The sequence below is a fragment of the Aulonocara sp. 'chitande type north' Nkhata Bay genome, linkage group LG4, assembly GCF_057382095.1.
Source record: "Aulonocara sp. 'chitande type north' Nkhata Bay isolate Kocher_YH1m ecotype deep benthic linkage group LG4, A_spYH_male_GT1.1, whole genome shotgun sequence".
NCBI classification, from domain to species: Eukaryota; Metazoa; Chordata; class Actinopteri; order Cichliformes; family Cichlidae; genus Aulonocara; species Aulonocara sp. 'chitande type north' Nkhata Bay.
This window is the reverse complement of record NC_141347.1, coordinates 35618167-35628535: the sequence shown is the minus strand read 5'-3', so window position 1 is coordinate 35628535 and position 10369 is coordinate 35618167. Positions and strand designations below refer to the sequence as shown.

General features: G+C 41.6%; 1 protein-coding gene across 1 annotated transcript; it reads left to right on the top strand.

Moving 5' to 3' along the window:
• The first annotated feature begins 1431 nt into the window (after positions 1-1431).
• Positions 1432-10091, top strand: LOC147333172 (5-hydroxytryptamine receptor 3A-like). Its single transcript, XM_086290752.1, has 9 exons — positions 1432-1471; positions 1607-1773; positions 2080-2124; positions 2301-2410; positions 8464-8636; positions 8729-8883; positions 8971-9181; positions 9407-9565; positions 9829-10091. Exons 1-9 carry the CDS (start codon positions 1432-1434, stop codon positions 10089-10091), a joined length of 1323 nt encoding a protein of 440 aa, XP_086146878.1.
• Positions 10092-10369: the final 278 nt, after the last annotated feature.

Genomic DNA, 10369 nt, shown 5'->3' with positions numbered 1-10369 from the left:
AAAGCGAAAAAATGATTCTTGTATAACATTCACATTTCTTTGATGATCTGAAACATTAAATTTTACTGTACATTTTCAGAAGATGCTTTTTAAACATACTTCTGATCTGACTCATCTATGATCTCTAAAAGGTTTCACCTGTTAGGACGGCTACACAAATACTATTTTACTGGAAGAGATTTTTTTTTCCTAAAATCTTTAGACCTGAGAGTGAAACTGATCAGGGCAAATTACACTTTCTGTCTCAGGGTTCCTACTCATTAGCACTTACATAGAATGAAGCAGCGAAACTTTGGATGGGATAAAAACAAACACATAACTGTTTTATCCTGTTTCGAAAAAAATTGGAAACGGTTTTGCTTTCAGACCATAGTAGCTGGTGTCATCACAGTAAGTGCTGAACTGATGGAGCTAATCCCAAGTTTTGTAACTGCATCAGTTCCCATTTAAACAAAAATAAAACACAATTATTAAACTGCATTAAGATATTGTTGATGAATTGCTCTAATATAGCTGAACTGATCTACATCACTTAGAATATATATATATAGCTAACTGTAAAAAATTATATAAAAGATTTTTTATACATTTTTATTTATTAGTTTTTTCATACTTTTGACACAGAACTTCAGTTTTTTGAAAATGGGATTTGAAAAGTTATTCTGTGCACATGTATTTATTGCATGCTCACTGGTTAGTTGCTACACAACTTTAACAGCTCGTGAATACAATCATTAACTTAACCTATCACATGGCAGCCACTCGGTGCATTTAGCCATGTGGATATAGTCAGGAGGAGAATGTTCCAAACAAGAGAAAATGTCCAGTGAGCATCAGTTCTCTGGGAAAAGGTATCTTATTGATGTCACAAGTGAGGGGGGAATGGATGGACTGCTTCAAGCTGATAGCAAGGAAACAGCAACTCAAATAACCACTCAGCTGTTTAAAACTGAACAACAGAAGATTGGAAATATGCTGCCTGGCCCGATGAGTCTTAGTTTCCGCTGTGACTTTTCAAATGGGAGGGTCAGAATTGGCTCCTGAATTTCCCGACTGTTGAAAATCCTCTTGTGCGCATTTCAGCATTTTTAATTACAGTGATTTATAGCCACATGTGAAGCTTCTATTTGACTAGAGGCCAAATACTTTGTGGGATCATTCACTGTTACGTCAAGTGGAAGTGGGAAACCTTTCCATTTAGACTTGATGTGATAATGAGATCTTCTTATGTTGACTTTGTGCTTCATTTGTAGCTCAACAATAGTAATGTACAGGTGATTGGTATCATGTTCAATCACACAGAGGGACAAATAGGAGTTTGTTTATAATAGACAATGCAAAGGTCTCATGCACAATTTTGTATTGCTTTGTTTTGTGTAAGACTCTACAGTTTAAAAGGGTTTACCCAGACTGAGGTGAGAGCAAAAGGCCATGGCTGCTCTACAGACTCTGGCTTTTATCTCTGTAATTGGTGAGTTTTTACATTAGACTTTGATGTAAAAACGTCTCTTTAACCAAATGTTAAAGAGACGTTCTCTCTGTAGTTGTGGAGGATCTGAAGTTTCAGGTCACGTGTTTTTCTTGTCTACATGTTTCATCTTCCCAGCAGGGTTTTCCTGCAGTCTGACTTCAGAGTGCTCATACTATAATCTACTGGACTACTTGAACCTGACCTCATCAAATGTTGCTCTGGAAACCATGCGGCCAGTGAAAAACTGGACCAGAAGCACCTTTGTTCAGGTGGACTTGTTTTTGTTGGGCATTTTAGAATCGGTAAGCATCCTTATCGTCCTTCTTGCATGGACTGAACAAAAGCAGAAAAGCATTTCAAACATTATACCTTAGGATGTGTCTGATCTTCAACCACACTTGTGATGATTTGCAAATAATTTTGGTTCACCTTTTACACAGCACAACATTTTTTGGATGCATTATTGTTTTAGAGCATCAGAACCTTAGAGGATAAAGAAATACACCCCTGACTATGTGGATTAATAAATACTGATCCTTTTAAGATAACAACACAGTTCCTTGGAAATTCCCTCGATAACTTATCTCTTTGCTGTTTACTGTTTCCAGAATGAGAAGTCTCAAACTTTCACAAATGAAATCAGGGTCCACATGGTAAGAATCTGTGTGGCACATTCAAAAACCAAGATGATCACTTTGAACAATGCTGACAAATGGACCAATCAGCAGTTACATAAACACGAGCTCTGTAGGCTCGTGATTTATTCATTATTTCTATTATTCATATTTTTTCTGGCACTTTTTAAAACTCAGCTTTTCATTCTTTCCAGAGTTGGACAAATGAATTCCTGACTTGGAACCCTTCAGAGTTTTGTGGGATAGAAAAGCTGTCCATTATGACATCAATGTTGTGGTTCCCTGATGTAATCATTGTTGAAGAGTAAGTATAGCTCATTGCAGAAATGTAGATTTTGTTTGCAGGGATTTTATATAAAAGGGTACAGGACTATGCAAAAGTCTTGAGCCATATTTTGCTAGGGAAATGGGTGCAGTGATTTAAACTGTCACAAACTTGCTGTGTGCAGGCAGGAGAGGATCCAAATGCAAACTTGCAGAGACAAAAAGTAAACTCAAAAAGAACACACTGAGGGATAACGAGGGGAATGAGGCACAGGAGGAGAGCACAGCTGGGAGTGATTAGGCAGGACGAGACAAGGGAAGCAAAACTAGAAACATAAACATAGGATGCAGACTGTCAAAGTAAAACAGAGCAAACATGGAAGACAGAGAAACCAAGAGACTAAGAACTCTAAATAGCACAAAAGCAAAGACTATTAATAATAAACAACACAAAACACTGGGTCACAGACTCAGGACCATGACAGTAACGTGCAAACATACACGGAAATGTAGTATACAAGATTATACGGAGTTCACATCATTCTAACAAGCTTGGAAGACACTATTTGATATGACTGATCTTTATTGTAATTTCTTTAAATAGTCTTCAGGAGTAGTTCTCCAGGCTTCTTGAAGGACACTTACGGCTCTTCCTTGGATGTTTCTTTCTTTTGTCCTGTTCTCTTTTAAGAGAATCCCACACTGCTTCAATAATGTTGAGGTCCAAGCTCTGAGGAGGCCAGTCAATGGTTGGTAGAGTTTAATTGTGTCTTTCTATCCAGGTCTGCTTTTACTGAATTGGGAGTGTGTTTGAGATCGTTGTCATGCTGAAAAACTAAGCTGTTGCCAGACGCTTTTCACACGGTACTGCACAGCGTTTAAAAATCTAACAGTGCTTTTCTGTTTTTATAATTCCATCAGTTTTAAGATCTCCAACACCACTGGCTGAAATGCAGCCCCAAACATGACAGAGTCTCCATCGTGTTTTACAGATGGCAGTGTTGTACTCACTGACCTCCTCGATAAAGAAATTAACCAAAAATGTCCAATATAGATTTAGTGCATTAGACCTGTTGCTGCTGATTTTCAGTCTAGTTCTTGAGTAATTTGCCACACTTCAGCCTTTCCTCCCAATTTCCCTTCCTAAACAACCGTTCTTTAGGAAGCAAGCACTCAGGGAAACAAGCACTCACCACTGAGGCTGAAGTGAACTGGTTTAGCTGGATTAGATGATGGTCCAAATGCATCCATCTGCTGGATTATTTTCCTTTTGCCTGAGAACATGATTTTCAGTTACTGTTCAATTTTGTTCTCGATTTCTTCAGTTTCCTTAATTTTTATATTTTCACACCATGGCGAGATATGGCAAGTTTTCATCTCATTGTGAATCAGTTTGTTGGTGCAAAAACACTGGTTTTGTCAATAGGGCCCAGAAGCCAGTGAATGGAGACACACACAGAAGCAGCAATAAGATTTTAACAAGGTTATTTGTGCTTATTGAGTAGCACCTCCTAAATCTGGGTCTGTATGCACCGACAGAGATGTAGGTGGTGTTTGACGGATGGAACGGCGAGATCAGTCTTGGGTTCCTGGAACGGGTGGTTGGTAACCTAGGGAGGCTTCAAAAGGTAGCGACCAGTTGCAGACAAGGTAAGCTAATTAGGAGCGTACTGTATACAAGGAAGTTGCAAAGACCAGGTAGCAGGGTTTCTCGCTGTGACTCAGCAGAGGGCCGACTCCAGCTCCTGGTTGGGCCTTTTGATTTGTTCATTGGGTTTAGGGTGGTACCCGAGGCTGAGGCTGACCCTGGCTCCCAGTACAGAGCAGAAGGTTTTCCAAACCTGTGAAGTGAACCGAGGACCTTTAGGAGCTTGGCTGTGTTGGAGGCAGAACGAAGTTTATCTAAAGCAATGAAATGGGCTGACTCGGAGAACATATTAGGATTACGGTTTTCCCGGAGAAGATGGGTAGGCCAGTGACAAGGTCTAGTACTATGTGTGACCAGGATCTGTGAGGGGTGATTAGCGGTTGGAGTAAATCTGATGGTAATTTGGTGCTATTATTGCTTTGTGCACAAGTGGAACAGACAGCTACATAATCCTTGACATCGTTTTCTAGAGTTTACTTCCAGAAGTAAAGAGATAGTCCTACTTACTGTGGGGTGACAGAAGAACTTTGGTGTTGTCAGTGTCCCAGGTGATGGCGCCCACCTTGCAGGTGGCAGGTAACATATTTGCAGGCTCAGGTTCATCAGCGTTGGAGGTGAACTGTAGCAACAAGGCGTCAGGCTTGAAATTCCTGGAACCTGGATGAAATCAAATTGAGAAATTAAAGTACCCAAAAACAGAGACCAACAAGCTTGGTGGGTGTGAAGTCTTTTAGCAGTTCTTAGTTAAGTTACGTTTTTGTGATCAGTCCAAATGGTAAACAGTTGCCCATCTCCTTCTAGCAGGTGACGGCATTCTTCTAGAGCTAGCTTAATTGCTAACAGTTCCCAGTCACCTACATCATAATTCTGCTTGGCATGAGATGTGATGATCCAAGAAGGTGCTACAGGGCTGCAGTTTAACTTGGGGCCTTGAACGTTACAAGAGTATGGCCCCGACTCCAGAATTGGAGGCATCTGCTTCTACGGTGAATAGTTCTGTGGTGTTAGGGTGGAACAAAATATGTGCAGAAGTGAACAGTTGTTTCAGTCTAACAAAGGCTGCTTCGACTTCAGGGGACCAGACAAATGGAACTTGGTGGAGGCTAGGTGAGTGAGGGGTGTGGTTACCTGGCTGTAATTCTGAATAAAACGTCATCAGAAACTGGCAAAGCCCAGGAATCATTGAAGGTGTTTTTGTGACGTGGGAGTGGGCGATTCGCTCACAGCTTGAATCTGCGCTGGATCGGTCTTTATCTGTCCCCCTTCCAGAATCTACCCAAGAAAGGTGACAGAAGAAGAATGGAACTCACATTTTTCTGGCGTATAATCGATTCTCTGGAAGACGTCACACTTCTTCACTGCGTACAGCTCTAGATACTGTAACTCTTCTGAAAATCTGAAAATCTGAAGTACGTGACTCTCTGGTAACTCTCATATGTGCACCGTCAAAGTCAAAGTCAAAGTCAACTTTATTTGTCGATTCTGCCACATGTACAGGACATACAGAGAATAGAAATTGCGTTACTCTCAATCCCTAGATAAATAGCAAATGAACATTTAAATATATTTAAATATAAAAGTGATTAAAAATGCAAGTAAAATAATTAAAAAGTAAAAATTTAAATAAATACAATTTTACATATAACAAGAAAGCTATACAATATACAATATAATGGGTAAGTGACATTGAGTGTAAACCAGGCAGAGTAGTGCAAATAGGCAAATAGTGCAAATGGAGATTTAGTAATGTACGGTAAGAGAAAGTGTAACAACAAAGTCTTATGAGGTAATGGCAGTCCAATGCTCCACAAAGTGACTGGTAACTGGTGCAGGCCAGTGAGTGAGTCAGAGAGTGTGTGTGTGTGAGTGTGTGTGACAGAGTTCAGTGAGACCGTGGAGGAGAGAGGGGAGAGGGGGCAGAATCGGGAGGGAGTTAAGCTTCCTGACAGCCTGATGGATGAAGCTGTCCTTCAGCCTGCTGGTCCTGGCCTGGAGACTCCGCAGTCTCCTCCCCGACGGCAGCAGCTTGAAGAAGCTTTGCATTGGGTGCGTGGGATCAGCCGCTATGCAAAGGGATTTTTTAGTGAGACGGGTGCTGTAAATGTCCTGGAGGGAGGGGAGAGAGACACCAATGATCCTCTCTGCAGCTCTCACTATGCGTTGGAGGGTTCTATGACAGGACGCATTGCAGGCTCCAAACCACACAGTGATGCAGCTCGACAGGATGCTCTCGATGGTGCCTCTGTAGAAAGTGTACATGATGGGGGCTGGTGCTCCTGCTCTTCTTAGTTTGCGGAGAAAGAAGAGACGCTGCTGTGATTTCTTGGCCAGTGCTGTGGTGTTGTACGTCCAGGAGAGATCCTCTGTGATGTGCACACCCAAGAACTTGGTGCTGCTCACTCTCTCCACAGACGCTCCGTCAATGGTCAGAGGAGCACGTTGGGTGTGCATTCTCCTGAAGTCCACAACAATCTCCTTCGTCTTCTCCACATTCAGAGAGAGATTGTTGTCAGCACACCACGTGGCCAGGCGTCTCACCTCACTTCTGTAGTCGGTCTCATCCCTGTTGCTAATGAGACCCACCACCGTTGTGTCATCCGCAAACTTGATGAAGAGGTTGGAGCTGTATGATGGAGTGCAGTCATGGGTCAGCAGAGTGAAGAGGAGGGGGCTCAGCACACATCCCTGCGGGGCCCCCGTGTTTAAAATGATGGTGCTGGATGTGTTACTGCCGACCCGTACTGCTTGAGGTCTTCCGGTGAGGAAATCCAACAGCCAGTTGCACAGTGAGGTGTTGAGCCCCAGCTGGACCAGTTTTTGAGTGAGCTGTTGGGGGATTATAGTGTTGAATGCTGAACTGAAATCTATGAACAGCATTCGAACATATGAGTCATTTTTGTCCAGGTGTGTGAGTGCTGAGTGGAGTGCAGTGGAGATGGCATCATCGGTTGAGCGGTTGGGCCGATACGCAAACTGGAAGGGGTCCAGGGAGGGGGGCAGGACAGTCTTGATGTGTTGCATGACTAGTCGTTCGAAGCACTTCATCAGGATGGGAGTAAGTGCAACAGGACGGTAGTCATTAAAGCAGGAGGGAGATGACTTTTTTGGAACCGGAATGATTGTGGTGGCTTTAAAACATGTGGGGACGACAGCCTGGATGAGTGATATGTTGAAGATGTCTGTGAAGACATCAGTGAGTTCCACTGCACAGTCTCTCAGTACACGACCAGGAATGTTGTCAGGACCCGGAGCTTTACGTGCATTGATCCTGCTGAGGGATCTCCTCACGCTGTCCGGTGACAGAGTCATCACCTGGTCACCAGGAGGGGGTGGGGTCTTCTGTGCAGTGGTGCTGTTTTGGACTTCAAAGCGAGCAAAGAAAGTGTTCAGCTCGTTCAGCAGGGGGATAGTGCTATCACAGGTCTGTGGTGGGGGCTTGTAATCTGTGATGGTCTGAATGCCCCGCCACAGGCTCCGTGAGTCTCTGCTGTCTTTGAAGTGATGAGATATTTTCCTGGAGTACTGTCTCTTAGCCTCTCTGATGCCACGGGAAAGGTTGGCCCTAGCTGTCCTCAGGCTTACCTCGTCTCCATCTCTGAAGGCAACATTCCGAGCTTTCAGCAGCCTGTAGACCTTGAAGCAAATAACTCGTAAACTGGAGAGGAAATGGCGTCCCCCTAATTTAGATCATCATTTAGCCTGTTTGCTTGTCTAAAAAAAAGCTAGAACATCTTACTATTCATCACTGATTGAAGAAAATAAGAAGAACCCTAGGTATCTCTTTAGCACTTTAACCAGGCTGACAAAAACCATTCCTTTAACATTAACTAGTAATGACAAGCAAAATTTGAACCATTAGAAAAAAGATTACTCATTACCAATTCACAGACGCAACGATGCGTATGGCTACTTTCAGTACCACTGATATTCATTTTCTCCAATTGATCTTCAGTAAATGCTTCCTCCAAACCATCAACGTGTCTTTTAGACCTCATTACTACAAGACAACTCAAAGAAGTCCTGCCATTAATTAATGCTTCGATCTTAAACATTATCAACCTATCTCTATTAGTTGGCTAAGTACCACAGGCCTGTTAAAAGGGAGTTTATCCTTCCCAAACAAAGAAGCTTGAGGCAACTGTTTTTGTGATTTGGCGCTACATGAATAAAATTGAATTTAACTGAATTGAATGTTCATGTAAAATAATACAAATTCATTGTACAGAATGAGAGTTTGTTGTTGTGAACTGCGATACAGCAAGTATTTAGTCTGAAATGAAAGGAGATTGCTGCACTTCCTCTGAGCTGTCAGGCTGCAGGGATTTTTTTAAGGTTAAAGTAAAGAAACTGAAACAGCCAGCTGTAGGCAAGCTTTGATGATGAATAACCAACCCCTTAATTACTTTACTGGCAGATGACTGATGCGTTTCCTCTTCTCTCTGCAGTGTTTCTGATGATGGGAGCATGCGGATGAGTCCACTGGTCACTGTGTATTCCAACGGTTCAGTGAAGGCAGACTTTCAGCAGCGGCTGACCTTTGCGTGCCGTTTAAATCTCTTCACGTTCCCCTTTGATTTGCAAACGTGTTACATCTCATTTTCATCTCTGAACTCTGATGGTAAAATACACCAGATTAACTGTAATAATTGGTTCACTTGCTCTTTTTTGTCAGAGCAAATGATTTGGAGTCATTTGTTATTGTCTTCATAGTGGACTCTATAACATTTGGAACGATCAGCGACGAAAGATTCCTTACTCAAGTCTCTGATACAGTCATGCTTACAAGGGGACAGTGGGAACTCAAACACATCGACATAAACTCAACTAACCAAACCATTGAAAATAAAAGCTACGTTTCTTTCAGAGTAAGACAATATCTGGGATGACATTTCAGTAATAGCTCTTTCACAGATGCCCATATCTCTTTGTCTCTAATGACTCTGTTTTTACAGGTGTCGATGTTGAGGAAGCCCATGCTTTATGTGATAGATTTCATCATACCCCTCTTCTATTTCCTGATCATGGATTTGGCTTCATTCTTCATTAGTGAGTCCAAAGTGGAAAAGCTGAGCTTCAAAGTGACAATACTTCTGTCCATCTCTGTCTTACTGCTGCTTCTTGCGGACATATTGCCGTCCACTGAAAAAGACATGCCAATCATATGTGAGGATTCAGATAAGACATTTTACTTGCACTATGTTGTATATATATTTTTTCCACAAATTTATATTGTTGCTCTATCTGTGCTGCTAAACCAAAGATCTGCTAAACTATTTTTCATTGTTTGTGCAACAGTGACAATAAAGATAATCTTATTTCTTATCTTTCTTTGTGGCAGACTTTTGTAAAATAGCACTGACACATAATCTCTCTGCATCTCACTTCTAGCCATTTATTGCATGGTCATCTTTACAATGGTGGCTGTAAGTGTCCTGGAGACCATGCTGGTGATGTTTTTAATGGACTTTGAAGGTTTTAGTTGTTTTTATAAGAAGGCTGAAAACTGTGAAAATGCCAAGACTGATGTTCAGCTGGAACCCATGGAAGGTAACCTCTTTTTTTGAGATATGGAAATGAAATTACAGACCATTAGTCCCCATGATTTGACTTTAAGTTTGGTCTCTATGAACCACCTTTTGTTCATCTGCTGTCTGGCGTTGGCCATGTGCATAGAAATTTGTTGACAATCCGAAGCTTTTTCCCCTGACATGGAATAATCAACTGGGAATAATTGACAAGCATCATATTCATATTAATAGTATTATAGTAACTGATTATTATATTGGCTATTGTCTTTATTTCCTGCACAGATTCTGCTGAAACTTTAAAAAAGGGTGAGGGGAAACCGAAAAGAAGTGACCTACCCAGTGACTGTGACCTTCTGAAGTTAATCCTTGATGAAGTGAAGGCAGTTCAAGACAAAACTGGAAGACAGGACGAAGTCAATGGAAAGCAAGAAAGCTACAGGAGACTGGCTGCAATCATAGATCGTGTGTTCTTTGTTTTATATTTGATTGCTTCCACAATTTTTGTGGTGTTGGGATATTTAAAGTGGATTCCACAAATGATCTGATTGAAATTTGAGTAGATTTTGTGTTGTGTGTATAATCCATCAGCGCATGAAAATAGATGTTTTAGTTGTCTGTGAAGGTTCTCAGTCATCCAGGTCATCGTAGTCAAAGGAGCTTGCAAAGATTCAGAACTGAAGAAGCTTCTTGGATGAGAGGTGAAACGTCTTCAAGTAACTTAAAGATGTTTTAGTTGTGAAACATCACCTACGCAATGTTAGTAAATGCATGCAGTGCAGGATGAAACATGTTAATAACTACTGCACGTCTTTTTCAAAACTTG

What these genes read in the sequence shown, in the direction of transcription:
- LOC147333172 (XM_086290752.1), top strand. Translation starts at nt 1,432, where the DNA reads ATGGCTGCTCTACAGACTCTGGCTTTTATCTCTGTAATTG. An exon ending in GATGTAATCATTGTTGAAGA is followed by an intron (nt 2,411 to 8,463) that starts GTAAGTATAGCT and finishes TTCTCTCTGCAG; the next exon opens with TGTTTCTGATGATGGGAGCA. An exon ending in AAAGCTACGTTTCTTTCAGA is followed by an intron (nt 8,884 to 8,970) that starts GTAAGACAATAT and finishes CTGTTTTTACAG; the next exon opens with GTGTCGATGTTGAGGAAGCC.